General features: G+C 42.4%; 1 protein-coding gene across 1 annotated transcript; it reads right to left on the reverse strand.

The window, feature by feature from the left end:
- Positions 1 to 226: 226 nt before the first annotated feature.
- SERINC3 (serine incorporator 3) lies at positions 227 to 15505 on the reverse strand. Its single transcript, XM_088476740.1, has 10 exons — positions 15314 to 15505; positions 13171 to 13332; positions 10248 to 10441; positions 9076 to 9155; positions 8426 to 8563; positions 7177 to 7346; positions 4413 to 4503; positions 3501 to 3678; positions 2455 to 2679; positions 227 to 1467 (listed from the first exon to the last, which is right to left on the reverse strand). Exons 1-10 carry the CDS (start codon positions 15350 to 15352, stop codon positions 1329 to 1331), a joined length of 1416 nt encoding a protein of 471 aa, XP_088332866.1. The 5' UTR covers positions 15353 to 15505; the 3' UTR covers positions 227 to 1328.
- Between the last annotated feature and the right edge of the window lie 12479 nt (positions 15506 to 27984).

The following is a 27984-nucleotide window of genomic DNA, read 5'->3' on the forward strand; positions in this document are numbered from 1 at the left end:
ACGTTAATGAATTAGTTCCTTCAAGATTAATCAGTCCATTTGTAGATCTTGTGTATTTTAAGAAAATCTATACATGTACTGTAAGGTTTACCCATTTATCTATAGGTGTATTAGGAGTAGGACGTATCTGTACCATAACATTTGTCTAGCGTCTCATCTTTGTTGGCGATATAGACAGGTAGGTCACTTCATGCTATATTCACTGCCGTAAACAATAACAAGAGAATAAGAAGTCTGACACTTTAATTAAAGGGCTATTTTATATATTAAACAGTTTATATTACAGTGCAGAAAATCTACCGTAAGTGCTGAAGTTCGACTCATACAAGTAGTGCACATCAGCCTGTGTACACTGGAGGCAACCACTCTGTGGCTGACCTAATACTCAGCCAGTCAGATACTAATGGTCTGTGAGGTCATTAGTTCCAACTGATAGGCAGCAATGTTATATTGGTTCAGCCACAAAATGGCTGCCGTTTGTGTGGAGGTGACAAGCACTCACTTTCTCAAGCTCCACTCAGTCCAAGTATTAAGGATATCCATGCATGATCATAGGGGGAATAGTGCCTCAGGCAGTTTAATTAAACCACCTTTGCTCAAGCATAAATATACTTAACCTGGACTGTTGTGGGGTTATTGGAAGGCAATGCTTCCACCCCATATCTGAAATTCAAGCAGCATTAACATTTATCATACACAAGTGCTTAATGGTTACAATCAGGGTGAAATCAATAGCAATGGACAGGCTGTTTCTCAGTGTCTCCCAGCACTTAATTACTGTATAATACCACAGTAGTGGGAGAAGGAAACTACACCTAATAGCAGGGGTTTCACATACCTAGAGTATAGGGATACAGAATGAGTCAATCATTGTTTTCCAATTAAATCAACTTTACACCAACAGCAGCTGGGAAGCCACCAGTAGCATCTTCATGAGAATGACAAATAGTGCTCCACCCAGGCCTTAGAGACCAAAGGACAGTATGCACTGCATCACAACACGATTCATAGCTAACCAATGCACTATACAAAAATCAGAACTTTATCCAAAACAAATGTCATTATGGGATAAAAAAAAAAAAGTGCATAAACTGTATGTGTATATATAACAAATATATTACTCAAAAGTAAATTAAATTGCTCTGTAGATACAACAATTCATCTTAACAGAAGCAGATAAAAATCAGCAAATATATGATAAAGTTTCCATAACACATTTAAAATTATATTCTAACAGTAGTTGAAGAAATGGCTTTTTTGTTTATGGAATTATCAAAGCAGGCTTTGGAATGAGTTATTTCACCAAAATGTAAGAGCTCAGAAGACCTCTAATTGAAGTCTCTGTTGGTGAGGAAGATTGGTGCTACCAGGGTCCAGGTATAGAGAAGCAGGCACACCCAGCTAGAGGTCATCTTCACCCAGACCGCTGGCCACTTGCTTGTTATGGTCTTCAAGTCTGCATCCGGGCTGTGGTTACAAAGAAAAAATATTGATTAAAAAGGTGCAGAGCTGAGGTCAGTATTTGTTGCCCATGCTCTTATGTATGGAGGGTATTTTATTTCCTTTCTGTTCTCTCACCTATAAGTCTGTGTTTGCTTTAGAATATGTACAATGTACATCTCTCCAGTCAATTCTCAGTAGCAACATTACACTATACTTTCTGCAATTACATGGAATTATGATGTGAACCAAGGAAAACCATGCCCAATTATATACAGTAGTAAACACTTTGATTGGGAATATTTCATATAGCCATAGTATTTATTTTAATGATGCTTGAATTATGCCATCTTTAATGGGTTTTCGAGTTACTTATGCCAAAGGGTGCAGATAGTTTGTGAAATTATTCACCCCCCCTGCCAGCAAGAATCTTTATACACTTGCAAGGGAAAAGCACAATAAGCGAGCTATTTTTGGTATTAAAGGAAAAAAAAAACATTAACAATTAAAAGTACACTTGGCTGTACTTAACAATAAGGGAGCAATTCAGTTACGACTCCATTACTGTAACCCAATATTGCAGAATTTTCTGCACTCCTATGGGCAGCAATACACTGATAACTAGCAGCCATCAGCCCTTTAGTATGCCAATCACTTACACCATGATACAGTAGTCCTGGGCATGTACCACACACTGCTGTGACAACATTGCATTTGGAGAAATGGAATGCACGCCCTCATAAGAATGTCTCACACAATATTTGTTGGAGCTTAACTCTGGCTTTTTAAGTTAACTCATCTGTTTCTACCCTTAAATTCTCCTGTTGACTATGTTCAGTGACTGGATAGCTAAAAGACCGGAAATTATTTTGGCACAAGCTGACTACAGACTGGCACTGGCTCCTATTAAATTTATAGGCAATGTTCTCATTAATAGTAGCATAGTAGACTGGTGAACTGTAGTTACCAGACTTAACAAAAAGCTGTCTACATAATACAATATAAAGGTCTCACCTGTACCAGTTGGTGATAGTCATCATTACATAGAGAGAAGCAAGACACAGCATGAAGTGGAAGAAAGAATAGCTGTACTGAACACCATCCTTCTCATTATCCACCACTCGTCGCACCTCTTCCTCATTGACATCTGTGCTGCTCCCAGTGGTGTCATCCAGCATGACAGTGTCGTGGCCAGACAAAGTAAGTTTGTTCACTTGGCTGTTGGTGGAGTTACGAATACTGCAAGGGGTAAGAAGGAAAAATAGAGTGTACTGTTCATGTTGTCTAAAAGCATTAAATACCCCATAATTAAGATAATTTGAGCAAGAGAGAACATGCACTACTATGTAGAATCTCTTCCCAAGTGAAGACGGACATGGACATTTTAAGTGCTTGAGGTTGTAATTAAATGTAGTGAAGCTGCACATGCAAAAGATCTTAACCATAATTGGTAACCTATAGTCAGTCATTGGAGGGCTGCTTCAACATTCTTCAATACTACAATTATTACCCCCCAATTGGGATAGCAACAGTGAGAAAAAAAACTAAAGTAGTAAAGCTAGATAAGAAATTAATAAAAATTACTCTAGTCACTTTTGACCCAGTTACCGCTTGGAATTGTAGTTCAGCCTCCAGGGTCAGGTAACACCATGATCACACCTTTAACATGGCATCAATTTGTGAAATCTCATTTAAAATGGTTTGAAACCAGGGCAGTAAGGAGGGCGTTGTGGATGGTACCATCACACAGGTTTGGATGCTCTGTGGGTGGTACCAGCTGTACTCGCCCTCCACTGCAACCCACACCTTGCTCTAGCTCACGGCTCCTGCACTGTGTGGGCAGAGAGATCACATGGCACTGTGGGAAAAGACATATGTTTTGCCTCTCTAGGATGCTCTGAGCAGCAGGTTAGTGATCCCGGCCTCCCACCCGCTGGGGCGCTCAGTTATGAGTGCTTGAGCACCGCTCAGGGGAATGGGTGCAGTGGGACCCTGTTAAGAGGGCTGTGTGAAACATCAACATATATGCAGCATTAATCACATGAAATTCTGATTCTTACCAAGAATACAAGAGACACAGAACAAATACGATGAGACCAATGATGTTCTGAGCATCTAACCACTGCAGGGACTGGACAGTCTCCGGTGTGATCGTAGTAATTGTTTCATTAGTAGAACTGATAGCTGGAGATGTTATTTTGTTCAGGAAGCTCATTAAGTTTGGTCTACAAGTAGTACCTGAAAAGAAAGGAATTTTTATTTTTGCAAGTGATCGTGGTAGAGATGACAAGTTATGTTCCACAATCCACAGTGTAAAGCATATTCCAGACAGACGTAGGCAACCTGTGGGTCTCTGGCCATCAAAGTCACAGTCAATACCCAGTGTGACTTGCACCATATGGGTGCTGTATGGAGCATGGAAAAGCCGACCACCGGAAAAGTTACCCACAGCAACCAATCATCTACGTATTTTATAGAACATACTTTCTATATTGCACCGTAAAGCTGATTGGTTGCTATGGGCAACTTCTCCACTGCTTGATTAGTCTTAGAGGTAGGTGAGAGGAGTTGTTGCAACGGCAAAGAAATGCTGGCAATAGCACCACAACTCACCCCGGACTGTGGGACTTTTGTACACAGCCCTTCATGGCTGCAAATATTTGAGAGTTCCGGAGGTACCGTAAATGCAGCATAGCCACACTTACTCCCACTGTGAGAGAACTTGCGGCTAAAAGGATTGACCCCTTACTGTCCTGCCAAAGGATTATGGTGCGCCGAGATTTTTTTAAAAGTCAGAGGAAAGGACTGTAGCTGGTCCCACAGGCTTTATAGTTTTACACATGATTATGACCTGCGGTTACCTGTATAGACAAACTCAAATGTGGTTTCAAATTTTGAAATGTATAATTTTATCTTTCTGCAGAGATTTTGGAAAGTAAAATTTTTATGAGGTTTATTCGTAGAACACTCACCAGGCTCATTGGACATAGCAGACCATGTTATGTATACTGTATAAAGAGTAATCACAGAAGACTGAAGGAGTCCAGACCGCGACTGATGTTCCTGCAATGAATGAACAGAGAATTTGAAAGCTGTTTGGCTCCTAAAAGATCCACATGCACTACTAATTGAATTGGGGGGGGGAGGTCTGGGGAATATACACAGTGAGCAATCCCTGGAGACTAGTACCTTTGCTCTCACCGATTGCTCTGTACTGAAAATAATTTGCAAACGCATACTGATAGTAAACTGAAAGAAAGTCACAATGCAGAATCATGGTGGGAGTGCCTCACATAGTTTCATATAATAATGGGGAGGATCAATATTGTCAAATTTTATATAACTGAATTATATCATTTACATTCTTAGCGTTTCAGGACAAGGAGTTCTTTGCTGTTGTACATAAATGTCTAGACTTGATGATTCTCCCGAGCCATTAGTTGTACATTCTGTAAGGTCATTCAAAGTATTGTGTATAACTCTCATTCCCAAGCTACTAACTGGCTTAGAGCAGAGGTTCCCAAACGCGGTCAACAGTCCAGGTTTAGCGCTATCCATGGTTGAGCACAGGTGGTTAAATCAAATTGACTGAGACACTAATTAAGTCACCTGTGGTTAAACATGGATATCCTTAAAACCTGGACTGAGGTTCCAAAACTCAGGGCCTGATTCAGACCCAGTCGCAAGCGCTGAGCGCTCGCAACCAGGTCAATGGTGGCCCACAGCGCATGCGCATGACGGAGCCGGCTCTGTCGTGTGCATGCGCAAGACCCGGCTAGCGACGGGCAATCCATCATTCCGGGTCGCGCACCAAAGGGGGCGAGCTGTTGTTGAGTGACAGCTCGCCCCCTTTGGTGGGCGGGCCGGGGGGGGGGTGGCTGCCCAAACGGAGGCGTTCCCGAGGGAACGCTTGCCGGTTGGGGATGGCCCCACTGACATCACGAGTGATGTCAGTGGAGAGCTTCTGGCTCTGTTAGAGCCGAAAGCTCTCTGGGGCTTGCGATGAACGAGACCCTACCACAAGGGTCTTGTCGCAAGCCTGATGGTCTTGACGGTCTTGACCATTGCGAACATCATGGCCGCTCCGAAAAAAAAAAACCTGATTCAGAGCAAGCGCTCTTTCAGAGCATCCAGCTCTGAATCAGGCCCTCAGTCCTCAAGGCACCCTCTGGCATAGAGCTTCCTTTTTTTTTTATTGTCTGATTGCCTGAGTAAACATAAATATCACAAGAACCTGGTCAGCTTCAGGTAGGGTGACCAAGAAGAAATGCCAGTGCTTTGTGCAATAAAATTGCAGATTGATTCCCTTCATACAGTTCCTCTGCTTTGTGAAATGCGGAGGAGGCTTATGGAGAACGCCATCGGTAAAAAAAAAAAGCCTAGCAAGTGCCGACACTGTATCAAACTTTGTCTAAGGTAAAGGAGGAACGCAGTTGTTTTTTGGGACTACATAGAATACTGCTGGCTGCAAATTTGGAAGGGTGACCATGCCGAAGCAAGAACCAAAGTATTTATTTATTTGTGGTGTTTATTTACCTTTAATGAAAGTGCAATAAAAAAAAAAACTAAATAACTTTTTTGCCTACTTTGGTTGAATTTTATTATGTGTTGGAAAGAGCAAAAAGATGAATGTTTTTTTCAGCAAATACAAAGACTTCTACAAAAAAACAACTTATAATTTGTGTGGCTGCTGCATTTAAAAAAAAAATATATATATATATATATATATGTGTGTGCTATTGATGTTGGAATGTAATGAGTGCAAACCGATAAATGGCCTCAGCCAATCAACTTTTATAAAGAAGCAAACCTGCTCCGGGTCCCCTTTTCCCCACATCATGTGTATGATGTAACAATGATGTCAGCACATGTAGCAGTTAGGGGGAGTGGGGCTGTGATTGCACACTGCAGGAGAGTCCCTTGGCATAGATGGTTTATGATGTCATCATACATGAAGGCACACAGACTTCTGGGAGTTCTGCAGGACTTTACATTAAGCCTAAAGCTGGCCACACACTAGACCAACTTTCATCCATCCAGCCAACAAGTTGATTGGTTGGAATGAAAATCTGGTAACGTATGGGAGTAACTGATGATCAGCAATTTGCTCCTAAATGCCAGAAAACAGATGAAAATGGACGTCAGACAAGTTTGTTGTTAAATGTTTGATCTAAACAATTTGTTCAAACAACAGTTTTTGTCCATTTTCTGGCGTTTGGGAGCAAATTGCTGATTATCATTTGCTTTCAGACCTTACTAGATTTTCACTAGTTGGCTGGTTGGATGAAAGTAGGTCTAGTATGTGGCCAGCTTAAGTCCAGTGCTCCCCTCTCACCTCTGAACCAAGGCAATGAACAGTATATAATAGAAGATCTAGGAAAAGCAGTAAGTAATGGAGGAACCAAAGAGGAGCAATAACTAAGAGTACTGACATTTAATAATAAGTAATGGAGATAAAAACAACAGATGGAGCTCAGCATAAATATATAAAGCATGTAAGGAAGAGTGAGGAAATAGAATACCGCTGACAATAGCTTCTGGTTGACTATTAGATTATCCAGGTTGAATTGTATGTAACATCATCTGTAATACACTCCAAATCTCCTTTATTTATCTCTATAAAAACATTTCTGGCATTAAATACCCTGTTCAATGATGCTTAAAACAATTACCGAATACAGTCAGATGGCTACAATGTCGATACGGCAATGCTAAACACCTGTAGTCTACATGTACCTGCACTTTAGGGAGAATTGAGATGATTGATACGATGAAACATAGGATCAAGTTGAAACTGATGAAGAATTTGTTCTCTATGCAGCCATCAGGGATGGTGTAGAATACGTAGAAAAGGACAATGGCGATTATTGACACAATATACAGCAGGCCAGTGGCAGACAGCAATGCTAGAGTACAAAAAAAAAGGCAATGTTGAATAATTCATTATATCAATTAAAATCATACATAGCAATTGAAGGGAAACAAACAGACTAATAAAAAGGGGGTCACAAACCAAATGATAATCAAGAAGAGACATATTTGCATACACACTTGATTTCTATCCTTTACTGCCAGGCACAGCCATGCTCTATGTATACCCTGTAGCACACTGACTGGTTAATGGTGCTGGTCACTAACCAATCAGAATATTTTGGGGTTTATTTACTAAATTGAGAGTTTTTAGAAGTGGAGATGTTGCCCATAGCAACCAATGAGATCCTAGCTATTGTCTTCTAGAATGTGCTAGTTAAATGTTAAATAGAATCTGATTGGTTGCTATTGGCAACATCTCCATTTCTAAGAAAAAAAACAACAACTCACTTTAGTAAATATATCATTTACGGTGGTATTTATGAAAGCTTGGAGAGTGATAAAATTGTGAAAGATAAAGTACCAACCAATCGGCTCCTGTCATTTTTCAAACAACCTGTAAAGTAACAGGAGCTGATTGGTTAGTTTTTTCTCTCTCCAAGCTTTCATAAATAGCCCCTTTAGCATGGTTAATGGTTGGAACTATCCAGCAGCCAGAGCACATGAGGCTAGGCTATGCAAAAATGCCCCACCTACTTAAAAAAAAAAAAAGAATAATAATTCAAAAAGTCTACGTCTGAACTGAGGGACACAAGTTGTCTAGTTCCATTATACATAGGGCAACAATACAACTAAATTGCTAAAATACAGCTCTCAAGAGTGTTGTGTTGGCAGTCTCGCATCATAGACAAAAAGATCTTTGTTTAGTTTTCCTATGCCATGTACTTATTTGAGAATATTTCTCTGTAATTTTTCTCCTACTAATAGGAAGACTACAAGAAATAAATAACCTTTAATAGTTTACACAAAGTCCCTTTTTGACTTTATTTCTCCTTCAAGTTTTACCACTTGGGCGAAAAGCATCTTCTTATTGTTCAGTTAGTCAACAATAAAGAGTTAAAAAAAATAAAAATCTTAGGCCAATAATAACAATTAAAAAAATTCAAATTCTTACCTGCATACCAACATTTTGAGTTTCCTTCCTCCATTCGCTCCACCCATGACTCATTCCAGGAATGAGCAAAGTCAATGAGCAGCACTAACTGGATGAGGATGAAAGAAAAGGCTCCTAATGTTCCAAACCAGAACCAAACTAATGTGGGGAGAAAAGCATTGTAATTATTTCACGTTAATATGAAGAGATGATCGTATATTAATGCTGCACTCATTAGTCTAGCTACTATAAATGCATTACCAATTTAACTTACTACAGATTATTTTTGTATCCAATAAAGCCTTCATCTGCCTTCCTGTACAATACTTCCCTCAGAATACAGCATAACACACTACCAGCGGAAAGGTCCTAGTGATGCGGAAGGTCTGATAATATTTGGGGTGTAGTACAATAATATAACAAAGAAGCTAAAAAGAGAGGTAGTAACAAACCCCTGTATTTTCTGGTAGTTTTGTTATCTCTGATTTGGCCAAGTCTAAAATCCACATTCCCCTAATGGTGCATACACACGGTCAGATTCTTCTTCAGATCTGAACGATAACGATTTAAAAATTTGTTCATATCTGAAGGAAAATCTGACATGTCTGAACGATGTGCGTTCCCGATGGTCTGATAACGATATCTGATATGTTTGCAGTCAAATTATTTACCTCTGGTAAAAGGTCCTTCTGGAATGTAGAAAGCTCCCACCATTATGCCAACAATAGCCAATATTTTAAAGAACCAGAATCTGGAAACAGGACAAGTCATGTTATTAAGTGTTCATGAAAATCTCAGATCTACTTAAGTACGAAAATATGCTGAACAGAGGAATACGAAACATTTCATATTCTATATAAATAAAAGTATAAGTAACAATAAAAAAAGTACAAGTGACTTATTACTTATGGCCAGTGTAAACCACTAGCTCTGAGGTTCAGTAGACAATACATTTTTTTGGACAAGCACTGAAGCATTCAACTAGCCGCAGGGTTTACCCGTGACTAATTGCCGGCCTAAATGCCCGCGGCGCAAGGAAAGGCTATTCAATTAAATAGCCTTTTTCCAGCACCGAAAAATCGTGACTCAAGCATGGAAAACACACTGATTCCACGTAAACTGTGGAATCAATGTTTTTTTTTCCCCTCCGTGCATGAGCCCAATTTGGTATTTTTCCGCAGACTTTACCTTGCAGCTCCATGCGCTCAGGTACAGGGGACTCACGTGCGGGTAATCCCCGCTATTTGAATAGCTCCGGCGCAGCAATTAGCAGCTAATTTAATACCCCCCATAGACTCTGTATTTCACTTTAGATATGGAACCAAGTAAAATGGTGCAGAAAAAGAAACAATGTGTGTTATGCAGCCTGCTGCCTAAGCCTGGTTTGTATGCAGCATGTAAGTATGTGGCATGGAACACAGACATTTATTTTACATTTCATTAACACTTATTGATTTATCTTTACACATCTATTCTTATACACTTCACTATCACCTTTTTTCCCCTTTTCATGTGATGCCCTGGAAACGGTCCTTGGCTGAAATTTTTTGGGATGCCTTGCTTCTCGGACGTGAACCCCTTAATGTTAGGGACGCTGATATAGAGGAGCCTTGACGTCGGCCCAGCGCTTATTCATATATTTGCAAATGTATGTAAACCAATACCTCTGAATTTCTATTATGTAGGATTCAAGTATTTTTGATTTATCTGCAGTGTGCTGGGGGGCAATTTTCTTTTTTCTGTGTTCAGTGTAAACCCCGCCCTTTACAAGCACCTGTAGTATATCATTAAGCTGATGGAGCAACTACCATATTTTTTGCTTGAAGTATGTGGCATGATTTACCCATTGTGCACAGCAGCCCGGGGGTCTTTGCTTGTCTTGACACCTATCATAATCAAGGAGAAGACCAAGAAAAACATGGTCATGGCAAAGCCAACTCGATAAACAGCTTTGTATCCAACCAGCACATTACAGTCAACGTAGCCATTTATATGAGGAATCACTGTGATATGTTCTCTTTCGCAGAACCCTGGAATCTGAAAGACACAAGGTGACATCCAAGACATGAAGCAATACAAGACCAGAATAGAACCATTACTTCAAATATTTATATAATGGTAGGAGAGATGCATGATTCCATTGCACAAATCTAGTTAAAGTACTGTTTTCAGTTCTGAAAGTTCGAGAATTCAGTAGGCTAATATGAAAACAAAGAATAGTAATAAGATATAAAAGATACACAAATTATTCAGGGTCTTAAAATCGTATCTGTCGCATACACATTAAACAAATGTCTGAAATCATAACTAAACCTGTTACAATTATTGTGCGTTGCTGTACACTTTGTATTATAGTCACCTTTTAAGTCAGCAGGTGCTGACAGGAGCATACTCACTGTGGCCCTAGAAATCACTCTGTCATCAGCTTTCAGTACACTGGCTCTGAGTGATCATGTGAGCTCAATACCTCAGCAACTGCTCTCACCAACAGCTATTTTATATAATGTCTCAAAGGCATTTAAGATAGGGGATGGGTACGGGATACCGGCGCTCAGGATCCCGTCCGTCAGAATCTTGACGCCGGCATCCAGTCCGGGTTAGGATATCAACACCTGTCAGTAGGTATCCTAACCCTCCCCCTATCATAACCCTCCCTCCCCGCTGCCTAATCCTAACCTCGCCCCCTAGTGCCTAAACCTAACCTTCCTCTCCCCACACCCTAAGCCTAACCCTGCTACTTACCTTCGGAATTCCAGCGGTCAGGATGCCGGCACGAGGATTCTGGATTCCGGCGCCGGCATTCTGACCACCGGAATCTCCGCAGGCTGGATATTGACCGCATCCCTTATGATAAAGTCTTACAGCTTATTTTTCCCCACTAATCGTATATAACTAATACTACTACTTGTTTTTGTCCAGGGGTGGCGGGGCACAATCCAAAATCCTTTGGCCCATTTCTCAATTCTATTTTTGTAGTAATATACATAACTTAGCAACACAGTTTATTTTGTAAAACAAAATCCCTTCCTATATTTTACGACTGGCTGCTCCTCCATTGCAGATGGAAGATGACTTCGAAGCACACAACAGTGCATGTACAAAATCAAGTTCGAGTTAGGGGGTGATTCAGTAGTGGACTGCAATGGTGGACGGCGCCAGCCAGCTGAGTAAGCCTCAGCTTATGAGGGCTGGCCGGCTTGCGAGGCCAGAAAACTGCGTCTGTGGATGGAAATCCTGGTCTTGCCACTCCCGGAAAATGGGGGAGGCACTCCCCCCGTTTCCGGATATGCCGGCCGTCCCCACAGCACCCCTTAAATGCCTTTGCCTGTCAATCAGGCAGAGACTGCGTGCGATCACGCAGGACTCGTTCTGCACATGAGCAGATTCCCAATATTCAAGAAACTGCGTTCAGCATGCTGAATCAACCCCATAATCTTATTTGAGCAACCAGTTTAGGGAGCAGGTTATGAGCTTTCTTTAGCGAGAATCAGGATGCAGAGGGACAGAATGTTTGGGCAGATTTATCAAAGCATTATTATGTACATTATTTCAGGTATGTTGTTTATCTTGGATAGACACAGGCTTGAAATTACAAAATCTGACCAATGGTGGTTAACCATGTGCTATAGAAGGACTTGATTGTTGAGAGGATTGTAGACAATACAAAAACAAACTGGTGAATGGAAATCCCATGATTAATGACATGGAGTACATGCATCCAGATATTGCAAGCTTCTCACACATAGGGGTGAATTCAATTAAGGGCAAATCGGTTTGCCCATGCCAAATCTGTGCAGCAGCTAGTGCGCTCTCCAGCAGCGGGATCTTGCAGAAAATTGTTCGCTACCCCATAGGGTAGTGAGCACTTTTGTGCGAATCGGGCATTCAGACGGACGGGTGAAGGGTGCAAGACGCCCTGGCAACGGCAATTCGCACACCTTTGCCGACAATTGATTTACCCCATAGTGTGTGTTGGATCCTCACAATCTGGCTGCGTTCACTGTTTTGCCTGCACCCAGCTGCTTCCTTTTCTACACTGAGACCCTCCTCTGGTGTCATTGCCATGGTTAGGATACTATGCTCTTCTCTAGTTTCCTCTGAGGGTGGGAAGCTGTACTGTGTTTCGTAACATGAATTTGGGGCACTAATGGGTGGTATTTTGATTTGGGGGCACATATGTGCATGTAAAGGAATCTTATGACCATTGAAGAGGCATGTGTGAGGGTCTAATGGCTTGTGGGGAGGTTGAGCGGCATGTGTGGTGCTCTATACAAAAGATTTCAGATATTTTGGCTTGTTTTACTTTTTTCATTAGATGCGGATTGTAACATTCACATAAAATGCTGTCTTTGTAGAACGATGCCTACTCTATGTGCTGGAGTTCACTGGAAATTAAGGTAAGGTGGCCATTGGATGGTCTTCCACGGACCATTCAGCCAACTGCTGGTTAACCACCAAAATGTCACACACACCTGCATCTGACATGCAGTATCACTGGTAACCAACCTAAGTGCCAAAACACACATAATAGGTTCATCTTGCATTTTTGGATGGACAGTTATTATATTACAGTCATATGCCTAAATTGTTATAGATTGTAATAATGAAAGAAGATGTAATTGATCAATAGACTATATATAAATATGGATTAGCATTCAACCAAGGAAAACCGGTCTTAGATATACAGACAAGACAAGATAAGCTGAGTTTGCTCAAGCAAAGCACTCCTAAAAACGGTTCTCGTGTAGATGCAAAATACAACTTACTTTTTCCAACTGATCCGATATTCCCGGGGAAAGCAATACGCAAGACAGCACTGTCCCCAGCAGCATAAGGAATGCATAGATTATACGGGTCACCGTGGAATTACTGGAACTTGGACAGCAACGACATAAAATACACGTGGCACTACTGCACAGACATGGAATCTGAGAAAAATAAAAGTTATATTAGGAGCATACCTTTAATGATTATATTTTAGCCCATAAACAAAACTTTTTCGGTTAATGTCACAAGTGGGTGGAGTCCGTTTACTGAATAACCCAAAAGAGAAGCAGATGAAGTCTACAGCAACCCATACCTAATCACCAACAAGCACTCAGCTATAAGTAAGGTTCAAACATTGAACAATTATTTAAACAAAACAAAAAAAAAAACACAGTAAAGTGAGGATTAAGAAAGCACTCACAAGTATAACATTTCTATGTAATACAATTATAATAATATAATAAAAACCACTAACACAACCTCATGGGTGATGTTATTAGCTGCTAGTGAATTGATAGGCTGCATTGTCAATAATATTGGTTCAGCTCACAAGATGGCGGTCTACAGTCTACACCGTGTGCAGAGGCCAAGTTTCCTTTATTGTTGGATGGATATTTTGACATTAACAATAGATATGCCTGGATAAGTATTTCATCTACACATTAACAATGGAAAACAAAATCATACTGTCAGTGTCTTTGAAAGAATAAAAACAAAAAAACCTTTATTCTTATGTACCATTATGTGTTTACTACTGAGCAAAGTCACATTGGAAATGTGTTATTATTGTCTATCCAAAATATGAGCCTATCCAAGCAGCACATGATAATCAGAATAAAGTCAGCAACAGGGTATTTGATCTTCTCACAGGAATATTATTATTACTACACTCGCTGGTGATTAAATACAAAGGGGTGAAATTCCCTTTTAACAACTGAATCCCCCCAAAGCACTTTTAACAAAAATAAGGTATAAATGTCCCATTTTTATAAAGATAACAGATAGGTTATTCTTGTTCAGTGATAGAAGTGAGAACCACAAGAAATAAAATGGGATGTGGTCACTCCGGAAGACAATATTACAGAGTTCATCACTTCTCTATGTATACAAGATGTGTGGCTATCATAAAGAACATAGGGGGGTATTTATCAAAGCTGTAAGAGATAAAATTGAGAGAGATAAAGTACTAAACCAATCGGCTTCCAATTTACATTTTGCAGGCTGGGTTTGTAAAATGATACGGTAGTTAGGAGCCGATTGGTTAGTAATTTATTTTTTACAATTTTATTTCCCAGCTTTGATAAATACCCCCCAATGATAAAATCACAATTGTATTATCTCATAAGAAAAAAAAATATGCTAATATTACTGCAATTTGTATTTGAAACAAAAAAAGTCAAATTGGACAGTTACGAAGGGGAATTCCTTATGGCTGTACATCCTTATGAGAAAAGCACCTTTGTCACACCTAGAACAAGCTCTGCATCACGTATATGTGCTATATAAATACTTGATAAGTTCAGATATAGAATAGCATTTTCAGCATGTTATCCATGAGAAGAGATGGGAAGCACAGCACACATTCCAGCATAATAACAATTATCCCTACACAGCAGCTACTGTTACTACTTCAGTAACCTCCAATTCAAAGCTATGGAGGAGTAATGAGAGATACAAGGATCTGTGACTCTGACCTTCTGCAGCCCAACATAACAACATTGTCCTAGTTACCTGCAGTGTGATGGTGCCAGATTCCCCCTCTTTTACCCCATTGTTTCCTTTCTATATGTCCTTTCTGTGTTACTATGTATGATTTGTGTTTCTTTTTATTTCAGCATTATTTTTTGTTATATAAAACAGCCCGGCACTGCAGCGTTTCAGGTAACCTAAATAAATGGCAGGTAATGCTGACAGGTCGCCACCACCCCTTACCCCCACATGACAGGGAACAAGGCTGACAGGTCACCACCACCTACCAATTACCTGTCTGACAGAAAGCACAGATGAAATATCCCCAGCCTTCGTATATGGGTGTAGGGCTAACACACACACACACATCACAAGTACATGACAGCAGTAGTGGCCAGACGAGGCATGACTGGCAGATAACAGGAAGGGGCAGGTGAGCCACCGCATCCTTACCCAGCTGGCGACAGAGCAGAGGCCCAAAACGCCACCCATGGCACAATCCGCTCCCCCGGGCAACACACGGACCCTTCTTGTTTACTGGCGCACAGACAGACACAGCAGCCCTCAGCGTCTACTACACCTCCCTCTTCTTCCTGTCTCCTGCTGCAACTGCTGCCGCCTGCGTAATGACGTCACCGCTTCTGCAGCTACACCCACTGTCTCTGGGAAGAAATCCGACCTGCGCATGCGTAGTAGTGTGCGGTTGCTTCCACTCCTAAAGCTCGCGTGTCACCACCAGAGGTGTGATAATGGGGCAGATGTATTAAGCTCTGGAAAGTGATAAAGTGGAGGGTTCCTAACTCCCAACTGCCATCTTACAGGCTGTGTTTGAAAGATGACAGTTCGGAGCGGCTGGGACTTATCTCTCTCCACTTTATCACTTTTCCAGAGCTTAAATACATCTGCCCCACTAAGCGGTAACAGAAGTGAGGTGGGCTATATGGGAGATGGGTGGGTGTATATTTTCGCACAAAGATTACTGATGGAACGAAATAATGAGCAGCACACAGCTTGTCGGAGTGCGCAAGCGCACAGGCACTTATGGGCTCACGTCTGAACTGTATGTAGTTACTGATAAATTACAGAAGTCCCAATTACCTAAATCAGAGGTGGGGAACCTTTTTTCTGCCGAGGGCCATTTTGATATATATGACATTTGCGGGCCTGGTGCAGGCCATGCCCCCTCTGTGTGATGTCACACAGGGGCGGGGCCACACTCGCCGGTGATTACAGCAATGCCTGGAGCATCCTGAGGATGCTTCGGGAGCTGTAAGGACAGCGGTGTGACCATCTGAAGCGTCCTAAGGATGCTCCTGACAGCACTGCTGAATAGATTCTGGCTGTATGGTGCCATTCTAGGTAGCCTGCTAGGCAAATGAGGCTAGCAGAAAAAAGCTCAGAGGGCCAGATTCCCCATCGACCTAAATGGAAACTATTACAAAATTGTAAAACCAAAGGGCTGTGTATTAATAATAGTGGCAGTGCCGCGATTATTATCAGACCGTATTGTGACAGACTTTAATTTTTAACAAAAATATCCCCTCTGTAAACTAAATGTAAAGCTTGGTACACATTATACGACCTCTGTGTACCCAGCCGATGGCAGATGCGACGGACGACATATCGTGCGCAGAGTTGTAGCGTAGAACCATGGTGCCCGTAGCATGTCTCTGCTATGCACGCCTCCCTCCGCGTTACCACACGCAGTACAGTGAAAGGGCCTTTGTTCGCTTGTGTGCTTGTGTATGCGCCATCTTCCCAAATATCAATGAGAAGTTGGCTTTATGGGGGAGGAGGGATCCTCTTGCCATCCGGCGCTGTGGAGGGCACTACTCAGAGTAGGGGTCCCCATCTCCTCCCGACATGTTGCTTCTCCATTTCCAAAGGATTGAATCTCAGACATGAAATATCATTAAGGTACTGTTATGCTTTTGGATATAATACAGTAGTTCGCTAAGGCCACAGAAGAGGTGCGATATATGTTTTTTTTTAACTAGCAATAAAAAACATCTTTTTTAAATAGACCCCATGATCACATCATGCAGCCAACACCTGACTGACCACTGTCCCTCCTCTATCCCCAGTTAAATGTCTTTAAATTACAAAAGATACCATTGTGATGATAAAAATAATCCATAATCCCACCAAGGGCACGTTTTGCACTGTACTAGTCAGCCAAATAATAAAACTTTTATTATTCTGCTAATAACTTAGTTTTGCTATAACAATATATATATATTGCATTTATAGAGAAAATAGCCTTTCTTTCTATTTACATTTGTGTGGGGCTATCAATACTCCTGGAACAGCAGCAATAGTACATATATTACCACTGATTGTATTGCTAAAGTACCAATGTTTTTATAAATAAACAATTGTCATAGAGCCGTAACTTTTTGGTGCCCTGTGCCAGAGAGAGCATTGGTGCCCCCCCATTTTTTAAATAGGGACATAAGATACTGCACCTGAAAAAAGGCCATGGCCTCTGGGGCAGGGCCAGGGAAGAGATAGGGGAGGCAAGGGAACCTGTACTAAATTGGGGGTGTGGCCAACATGTGGGGGCATGTGAGCATTTACAGATGTTTCAATACCTTTATTGTACCCTGAGGAAAATACAATAAAGGTATTGAAACGTCGGTATCCATATTGGCATTCTCCACGAATGTCATTTTATCCCTGGGTGCCCTCTGAATTGCTGGCCTGATTCAGCAGCATACGCAAATGTGATTACGCACCCAGATTGAGCGATTGTTTACCATCACGCATGCGTATAAGCCGCACTGTGCACGTGCAGAGATCGCATTGAGATTACGGATGCACAGAGGAATCCATCACAAAGTTTGTTACAGGCTGTCAGCGTTTGGGGGCGGTGACGGGGGGGTACTCATAAAAACGCCGGCGTGTCTGTCCGTTTGAATGCAGTTTTATGGGTGTGCATAAATTAGCCACTGCGATTGCATACACAGCATGAGAGCTCTCTGCGTGCGAGGAGACTTGCAGGGTTTGCAACTGGTCGAACTTGTAAATGCTACGTACCTTGCCGATGTGCGTCAATGGTACCAATGTTTACGCAGAACAGCGATATTGGACGGATATGAGAAAGCAGCAGTGGGCATCTTACGCTGGCTGAGGGCCTGATTCAGAGCCGGACGCTCTGACCAGAGCGCTTGCTCTGAATCAGGGCCCTCCTACCTAAAAATGGAGCGGGCTCCTGGCCGCTCACATAGCTGTGGGTGACCACCCACAGCTTATGCGAGCGGCCAAAAAGATGGTCGCGCTGGTCATGACCATCACGACCATCGGGCTTGCGACAAGACCCTGCGGTAGGGTCTCGCTGCCGCAAGCCCAGGAGTGCTTTTGGCTCTATCAGAGCCAAAAGCACTCCCACTGACATCACTAGTGATGTCAGTGGGGCCGGCCCCAGACGGTAGGCGTTCGTCTGGGCAGCAACGCCCCCGGCACACCCACCAAAGGGGCGAGACCCATAGCGACAGCTTGGCTGTCGCTATGCGGGTCTCGAGCATGCGCACGACGGAGCTCCCTCCGTCATGCGCACTAGGGCACCGTCGACCCGCTTGCGAGCCCTCAGCGCTCGTGAACGGGTCTGAAACAGGTCCTGAGTTGTGGCAGGCATTACCATATTTTCGCAGCTGGTTCCGTACGAGAGTGCAGCTGCGGTTGTATCTGCTTACGCTGCTGAATCAGGCCCTCTGTCTATATATATATATATATATATATATATATATATAAACAAATGTCCTGACTGACTGACTCATCAATGCCCAGCTCAAACCCCTGGACCTAGGGATGGACATAGGAAGTGCAGCATTGAATGTTTGCCGTGCTTACGACATCAAATCATGCGATGCAATGGCAACAAGCCATCGTGATGGTTATACTGCCATATGAAAAGGGGGTGGAGTGTGTGGGAAAGGGGGATGAGCCTCGTGACACCCGCTGTCCACATTACTGTGGGGGCGTGCCCAGCACTATCCGAGATGCTGGGCTTCCCCCAGGCTCCCCCTATACTGAAAATAGATGTTGTGTACATGTGCGCGTCATCTTTTCTCCTGCTACACACTCAGGTGTGTGCTCCCCCACCACAGCCAGCCATCGAATTGAGCATTGGAAAGCTGCATCCGATTGCTGGCAACCATCGAAATTCCGGTATTCAATGGAAAAAGTACTTCCATCAAATCGGAAACATTAATGGTTAATATCCATTGGCTTCCGATGTCCATCCGCACCTGGACATAGGAACATGAATTTCGGGAAGGGAGGGGATTTCTTCCATAACGTAAGCACCCTCTAATCAGGGTTTTTTAGAAAGTCGACCACTTAAGGGGGTAAAAAGGGGTAAAATGTTTCCTTTCGACTGAGGTGATTGGATGACTGTTGGACTGTCATGCTCATAGTTTGGGATGAGTGTCGGCTCCAAAGGTGGGGCTCCAGTGCAGTCCAATATTCAATATATTTATACAGGCAATTGTCCTGAGTGTTTGGGGATTCTGTTCTGCTGTGGGTACTGTTGTGACATCTTCTTTGATTGCGGTTGCTTTCTGTGTACATATTGATGGCTGGCCGCCTTAGTAATTTATTCCCCTTTTTATGGTTTTCTTTTATTTCTTTTTCACTGTATTACTGCATGGTACTCCTATATCTATGTTGTATGAACCTTTATTTGATGTATCCGCTTTTCCTCTTGTTCTTTTACGGCTTACTGTATTCAGATTATTGACCGTGTATTACTCACTGTCTGTATGTCCCTTTATTTAAAATAATAAAACAGATTTAAAAAAAAAAAAGAAAATCATTATTACAGATACCAAAAAGATAGCCTGTTTTTTTTACTTTCTAGATAGTGGCTGTAAGAAATTTATGGCCCCTGCCTAAACTCCACTGCATGCGACAGCTGCCAAAGTTTGCGTCATGATGATGATATACCCTATTGAAATTATAGAGCTGGAAATATACATTCCATTTCATTATATAAAAGGTATAACTGATTACATCATCACATTCCGCAATATTGTGTAGACAAGTCAGCAGCAATTGCCAGCTTCATTCATGGTATAACAGCAGCTGTTTTTCTCCCTGCCAGCAGGAAATATGCAGCTTGACTGCAGTGATATCACAGTGCTCACTATGATCAGAGCAGGTCAGTCATTAAGACATCATATGGGCAGGGATAAACCACCAGAGCACAGGCACATCAGTGATATTGCTGGAGCTGATGCATCTCTTGCTGAAGCTAAACTCTAACCCAGGAAGAGCAAGCAATTATTTACTCTGTTCAGAGCTCTTCCTGATGTTTTTATTTGGTATTATTTTTTAAGTTGTCCATCTATTTCTGACTTCGGAAAAGGAGTCAAAGAGAAGTAATACTGCTTATGGAGAACCAGAGAACATAGATGAGTAGATATGGAAATCTATGTAAGTAAAAATGTTTTGGGCAGAAAAACAAATCTAAGGCTTGTCCTTTGCAGTGGGAGGAATTAACAGTGGTATACAGTGTCCTTGTTTTACTGGGTGACTCCTTCTCTGCTAATAGTACATTTTTGATCAGAAAGCACTTTGAGGCCTATTTCGTAAAGTATTTCTGTGGGTAATCCTCTGAAAACTGCAGTGTTTGGAGCATTCACACATTTTTTTAGTATACCCATTATTTATTCATAAGGTACCTCATCAGATAATCAGAGATATCCCTCTAGTTTTGGCCACTAGAGATGTCCTCAGATGTTTCTTTAGAGACTGTGATATTTCCGATTGTACTGTATAAAGCTCCAAAATGCAACGCTATTTGGTGCTTGGGTTCTGAAGGCTAATGCCATAGGCTACATGTAGCTAGCTGCTGTAGGATATACGTATGTTTGTTGTTTTGGCGAAGGATCAGTAATGGACACTTGCACGTGACGACCGCGCATGAGCCATACCTCTGCCAGGTCCGAACCTGGAAGTAATGTGATCACGTAAATGATCACCTTACATTTTACACTTCTCAGGGATGGGCTCCTATTGGCATCTACAGTGATGATTGAAAGTTTGTAAACCCTTCACAATTTTCTATATTTCTGCTGAAATTTGGCCTAAAACTACATCAGATTTTCGCACAATTCCTAAAAGTAGATAGAGAACCAAATTAAACAAATGAGACAAAAAAAAAGACATTTAAAAGAACAGGGATGTCTCAAAGGCTGATGTAAACAACACATGTTTGTGGAAGTGTATCATGCCACGAACAAAGGAGCATTCTGAGGACCTCAGAAGAAGAGTTTTTGATGCTCATCAGGCTGGAAAGAGTTACAAAACCATCTCTAAAGAGTTTGGACTCCATCAATCAACAGTCAGACAGATTGTGTAGAAATGGAGGAAATTCCAGACCATTATTAGCCTCCCCAGGAGTGGTAGACCAACAAAGATCATGCCAAGAGCAAGGCATCTAATAGTTCACAAGGTCACAAAGGAACCCAGGTTACCCCTAAGCAACTGAAGGCCTTTCTCACATTAGCTAATGTTAATGTTCATGAGTCCACCATCAAGAGGACACTAAACGACAATGGTGTGCATGGCAGGATTCAAGGAGAAATCCACTGCTCTCCAAAAAGAACATTGCTGCCCGTCTGCAATTTGTTAAAGATCACCTGGACAAGCCAGAAGACAATGTTTTGAGGACAGATTAGTCAAAAATAAAGCAATAAGGAGAACACTGCATTCCAGCATAAAACCTCATACCATCTGTGAAACACGGTGGTGGTGTTATCATGGTTTGGGCCTGTTTTGCTGCATCTGGCCCAGGACGACTTGCCATCATTGACGGGACAATGAATTCTGAATTGTACCAGATTATTCTAAAGGAAAATGTCAGGACATATGTCCATGAGCTACATCTCAAGAGAACGTGGGTCAATTTCAGCAGAAATATAGAAAATTCTGAAGGGTTCACAAACTTTCAAGCACCACTGTATGTCCCTGCATGCGGTTTTAATAAATTTCCCTGATAAATAATTTCTTATTGCTGCGATGGTAAGAAATTATGTTTATCTTGGCTAAAATGCGGGCAATGATAAATTGGCTCCCTAGTCCTCAGAATGACTTCCTGTGTGCACATTTGTACCATGTACATATCTTGTGTCTACAAACATTACCTTGGGACATGTATAGACACTACCTTTTGTCATATAGAGTTACAAAAATGAAAACAAATGTTTGAGTTGTTGTAATAGGAAACATCATTTTTCACAGTTAAGTGTATTGAGAATTTTATTAATTTGACACAATGAAGAAAAACCCTGGTCACCCGGATGATACAATACTGACTTCATTATTGGTTTTGCATTCACCAGCCTTTGTTTCCTATATTGAAGTTTCTGTGGCCGTCTCCTGTCCTGAGAGTCCAGTGGCCTCCTCCTGTCCTGAGGGTTCAATAGCTGCATCCTGTCTTAAGGGTTCAGTGGTCAATACATGCATGTCCTGAGGGTTCAGTGATTGATTCCTGTTGAGGGTTCAGTGGGTAATTCCTGCTTTGAAGATTTAGTGGCCATCTGCTATCCTAAGGGTTCCGTGTGTGACTCCTGTCCTGAGGATCCTGTGCTAAGGGTTCAATGGCCACCTCCTGTCCTGAAGATCCAATGATGGCTTCCTGCCTTGATGATTCAGTGGCTGCCTCCTGCTTGAGGGATCAGTGGTTGCCTCCTGTCCTGAAGGTTACGTGGCCATTTTCTGTCCTGAGGGTTCTGTGACTGCATAATGTCCTGAGGGTTCTGTGGCTACCTCCAGTCCTAAGGGTCTAGTGGCCATCTCCTGTCCTGAGGGTTAAAGCTTCCGCCTCCTGTACTGGGGGTCCATGTGTTCATATCCTGACATAAGGGTCCAAGTGGCCATCTCCTGTCCTGAGGATCCAGTGTCAGCCTCCTGCCCTGAGGGTTCAGTGGCCACCTCCTGTCCTGAGGGTTCAGTGGTTACCTCCTGACTTGAGGGTTCTGTGGCATTCTCATGTCCTGCGGGCTCAGTGGCTGTCTCCTATCTTGAAGATCCAATGGTGGCCTCCTATTCTGATGGTTCAGAGGTTGCCTCCTGTCTTGAGGCTTCAGTGGTTGCCTCCTGTCCTCAGGAGCCAGTGGACAATTTCTGTCCTGAACCTGCTCCAACACCGTCTAAAGTTTTTATAATGTACCAACTGCTGCTTGTTTCCTGTGTTTCTCCTCTGCTTGTGCCTCTGACCTTTGCCTGTCATACTGTTTTGAACATTTACTAGGAACCTAACCTCAGTACTTTACCTGGTTCCACTCTTCTTGTCACGTCTGGGGGGCAGTTAGAGGGCTACGACCTCTAGACTCCTGACAGCAAAGTCTATACCATTTTATGGCCTTTCTTGGTGAAGACTGAGGATTCAGTTAGATTCCACGTCTCAACACTGCCAGCTTAAGCCTAGGACTGGCAGCATTCACTCAGCCTGAAAGCGTGACAGTGTCAATCGTGAGGAATAGAATTCCACCCACTGACTTTGATTCAAACAGGCTGAGCAGGAATTGGGTGACTGGAGTGCAGAATGGGAACACCTCCACAACTGCTATCCCTCTAGTTACACCTTTTGTTGCAGGGCTGAATTCTCCTAAGCTGTGGGAAAAGTACTGCTAGTTAGGTGGGTGGCCCTAAACCCTAAATTAGCTACAATCTCTGCATCTCAATGCAGAGGTCTGCAGGCGACAGAAAGGAAATGTACTAATATGCCTGCTGCTTCTTCTGTGCAGAGAGGTCAGTCACTGTACCATTCAATCTAGTCTGTTAACACATTGAAATTGTCACGGCAGACAGAACTGACAGCAGCCCGAAGCCTAGAACTACATTAGAAAAAATAGTGCATATGAAGATACACTGTATAATGAATCTTAAGGTGCCCATCCACTAGAAGACATGAAAATGACTGCACATTTACGACACTGTGATCGTGCAGTCGTTTGTCAGTCTGTGATGTGCCTACACTGAACGAGCAGTCGTTCAGTGTAGGCACAATCAATCATCTGCAAACATGCTGAACCCGACATTATCGTCAGGTTGTCCAGCATGTTTGCCCGATGATAGATGTCTAAAATGACCAGCGGGAGCGCGCATCGCTGGTCGTTTTAGACATTTTAGTGAACGATTTACAAATGATTTATGAACGATTGAACGATAACAATATCATTATCGTTCAATTAAATCGTCCAGTGGATGGACACCTTTGGATTAACTTTTTTATACCATGAACAGATGCATTGTTTGTGAAGCTTAAGCAAAGTAGCTAAACATACAGGAGTGGATAAAATTGTACTCCATTAGATATAACTTAATTTAGGGTACTGTGTGTTTATTGGTAGAATACTTTTATACTTTATTTAATTAGTAAGAAAATATATTTTTTAATCCTGTAGTATATAGTTTATTTATCCCATGTAACACATAACCTGCATTCTGTGAATTCTTCCACATCTCTTATGGTGGCATGGTTTCCATGACTTCTACAGTATTGTGCCAGGATAGCGGGACATGTTGAACAGATAAGCTTGCTATGGGCAAGCGTTGAGGAGGATGTAACAGAGCAATTAGGAGGGTATGAGGTCAAAGGTGCAGGTTGAGGGAAGAAAGAGAAGAAAGTAGGAGTTGAAAGCTGAGGCCTGGGGAGGAATCGGAGACGAGGGGCCTGGAGGTATGATCTCCTCATCCACAATTATCGGATGTTGGTGAGACCTAACCAAAGAGTCTAACCTGCCAGGAGGTGTTCACCAGTGACCCCTCCAAGCGGGATATGGGTTAGCTGTACCCAGAAGGCTGGTCACAGTCCTTTGGTCAGGTATCCGATATTCGTAGGAATGGAAACAAACACAACCAATCGCCTGATTGATATACTTCAGAAAGAAGCACTAGCAGAGTATCTGTCCTGGAGAGTGATTCTGAGTATACAGCCAATAGAATAGATGCAATAGCCGCAGTACTGCACTAGGAGATGGCAATTGTGGATGCTCGCAGGCAAAGTGTTTCTGACACACTGCTGCAGCCGGAGATGGCACTGGTGGTTGCACTTGGCAAGCTGTTCCTGACGCATTGCTGCACACGGAGATGGCACTGGTGGTTGTACGCAGGCAAGGTGTTTCAGATGCACTGCTGCACAAGGAGATGGCACTGGTGGTTGCACGCAGGCAAGCTGTTCCTGACGCACTGCTGCACAAGGAGATGGCACTGGTGGATGCTCGCAGGCAAGGTGTTTCTGATGCACTGCTGCACAAGGAGATGGCACTGGTGGATGCTCGCAGGCAAGGTGTTTCTGATGCACTGCTGCACAAGGAGATGGCACTGGTGGTTACACGCAGGCAAGGTGTTTCTGTTCTGACGCACTGCTACACATGGAGGTGGCACTGGTGATTGCACGCAGGCAAGGTGTTTCTGTTCTGATGCACTGCTGCACACAGAGATGGCACTGGTGGATGCTTGCAGGCAAGGTGTTTCTGACGCACTGCTGCACAAGGAGATGGCACTGGTTATTGCACGCAGGCAAGGTGTTTCTGTTCTGACGCACTGCTACACACGGAGATGGCGCTAGTGATTGCACGCAGGCAAGGTGTTTCTGGCGCACTGCTGCACACAGAGATGGCACTGAAGAGACTCGAGGGTATAATAACAGGGGAACCTGGAATGATGTGACGACAAGTAGACACGAGAAGTAACATCATTGGATAGGCAACTTCCTGTTGCCCAGAGCCAGTTAAATACCCTAAGGTAGCAATCCATTGGAAGGCAGCGTCAGCTGACAACAACCATACTACCATTGGATGGAGGGTCCGTCAGGTGATACAGACTGTCATGGCTGCATCCATGATGGAAACTAACTCACAGAGCAGCCACTGATGATAATGCATCTAAGGAAAATTCTCAGCACGTCACCTGCTGCCGCACCAGATGTCTGAACGCACGAGAAGTCAGGGGAAGTCATTGCAGTGGTGAGTAACGGCCGATCCTAGGCTGGAACCTGACAGAGAGAACTGGGAGTGGACATACTAGAAAGAAGTACAGTATGGGGTATTTGATCTGGTGATAGGAGATATCATAATAGTATTGAGTCTGCCTTTGCAGTAGGTGGCAAGAGCAGGAGGTGGTATTGTTGTTGGGCAGAGAAGTTGAAGATGACAATGGTTGTTAGACCAGCTGGATTATTAGGGTTGTGGTTGCAAACAAGGTTGTGATTGGAGAGTGTAAAGAACGAGTTAGGGAAGCTGGATAAGAAACAAAGACTAGAGAACATGAGAACCAGTGAGTGTCCATTGTGATTTTTAGGAGGCGACGTCAACTTTGAAAGATCAAAGGTTGAAGTAAGTGTGAAAGGAATAGGATTCATAACTAGTCACCCAATTTATACTTTCAACTTTGCTGCCAGTGCTTATCCACGAAATTTGGTACAAAATAACCCCCCATATAAGACAGAATTTAAGGAAAGGTTTAGGATATTTTGGAAATATCTGGAAGAAGGATAGTTTGGATAAATTGCCATTCCAAAATCTTATGATGCAATTTGATTTCAACCCTTCTGATATTTATTGTTACTGTCAAGTGGTTAGCTACATAAATAATTTTTTTTAGCCATAGTAATAGTAGTTTTTATTTTTGTCAATATTATAGTATTAGCCAAATGATATACTTTCCTACCTTTTTCAAAAATTGTATAACGCCAATGTAAACTCCACTATTTCTAACAGGCATGACATAATGATTTACCTAACATATATAATACTGAAGTTTTATTAAAGGGTCAATTAAAAGATGAGACATATGGGTAAATGTACAGCATTTCAGTGTCTTTAACCCAGAAATTTAAACTGGAAATGATAATAAAGGTAAAATCATTGTTGCTTTACATTTCCGGGTTAAACATGCCAAGAAGTGCGGCTTTTAACCTCCTTGAGAGAAACTCAGTTTACTGTTTTTCATAGAGCCTATATTTCCTTAAATAAACAATCTACCAATGGTTGATCCAAATGTAAACAGGGCAGCACAAATATAAGGAATGGAAATTACTAACATAAGCATCTCCAAACAGAGCCATAACAGGGTTTAAATGTGCCATGTGCCAGACCACCTCCTTATCGCCTGATGTCATGACATCATTAAGTCGTGCAGAGGGGGGCTGGGCCGCCAGCACCAATAAGAGCAGAAACTGCAGGGTGCCTGTCTGGAGCATGGTTCCAGGCACTTTGCCAGCCAGAAGCATAGACCGTGGGGCAGTGACAGAGTCACCCACAGAGCACTGAGCTCTGTGTGGCGGGAGCTGCTGCACACCTGTTTCCAAACTCAAATCTAAATTGCACTGTATAAGTAAAGCTGCCCAGCATGTGTGGGCTATATGCAAAAGCAGCCATTAGTTACCTTGTGTGCAAAAAAAAAAATAATTGTATTTACACCCTTTGCAGTGCAACATGGTTTGTCCAGGTGCAAAGTTACTTTTTTTTTTTTTTTTGCTTTGCTCCCATCTCTGGTTCTGACCCTAGAGGCCAGATTCAATTATCCACAGGCTACACTAACCACACCCTCCTGAGATGCGAACAGAAATTCGTGGTCAGTAGGGCTTTCCTTCCTTACTGCGGCTTCCAAGTGCTCTGGGCACTTAATGTGGATTCTATGGGTTAACGCGCGTTAGGCATCGGTTTACCGGGCAAGCAAGTGGGCTTGTAATTGAATAGCTCCGAGCGTTACAGCCCAGCCCAAGGTAAACACCGCAGCTAATTGAATCAGGCCCTAAATCTTTGGATGAAAAATTTGCATAAGTATTAGAAAACACCATATTTTCATCATGGCCGCATTGCAGCTGTCCGTTCTTGTGCAAATGCAATTATGGTAATGATAACAAAATGCCACAAGATGTCCTCAGCTGCTTACATCTGATATCTGTAGAATTGCCAGTATGTCAGTGTCCTACAAAATAAACAATGCTATTGGACAGAAGTAAAAGGGATTAATGAGAATCATGATGTAATAGCATGGAACGATACCTACACTCATTCAGGACTTGTTCATGCATATCTGCTCTTAATATGCTTTTGAGCTACGAACACCTGAAAAGCAAATTAAAATAGGATAATTGGTCTCAACTGTAGGTA

This window comes from Taudactylus pleione, unplaced genomic scaffold (genome assembly GCF_031769625.1).
Source record: "Taudactylus pleione unplaced genomic scaffold, aTauple2 ptg000192l, whole genome shotgun sequence".
Lineage (NCBI taxonomy): Eukaryota > Metazoa > Chordata > Amphibia > Anura > Myobatrachidae > Taudactylus > Taudactylus pleione.

Bases quoted from the DNA above. Each gene is read 5' to 3' on its own strand.
- SERINC3 (XM_088476740.1), bottom strand. From the start codon at position 15,352: ATGGGTGGCGTTTTGGGCCTCTGCTCTGTCGCCAGCTGG. The intron at 10,442-13,170 runs GTAAGTTGTATT...TGTGTCTTTCAG, and splicing joins TATCGGATCAGTTGGAAAAA to ATTCCAGGGTTCTGCGAAAG. The intron at 9,156-10,247 runs GTAAATCATGCC...TCCTGTTTCCAG, and splicing joins CGGGCTGCTGTGCACAATGG to ATTCTGGTTCTTTAAAATAT.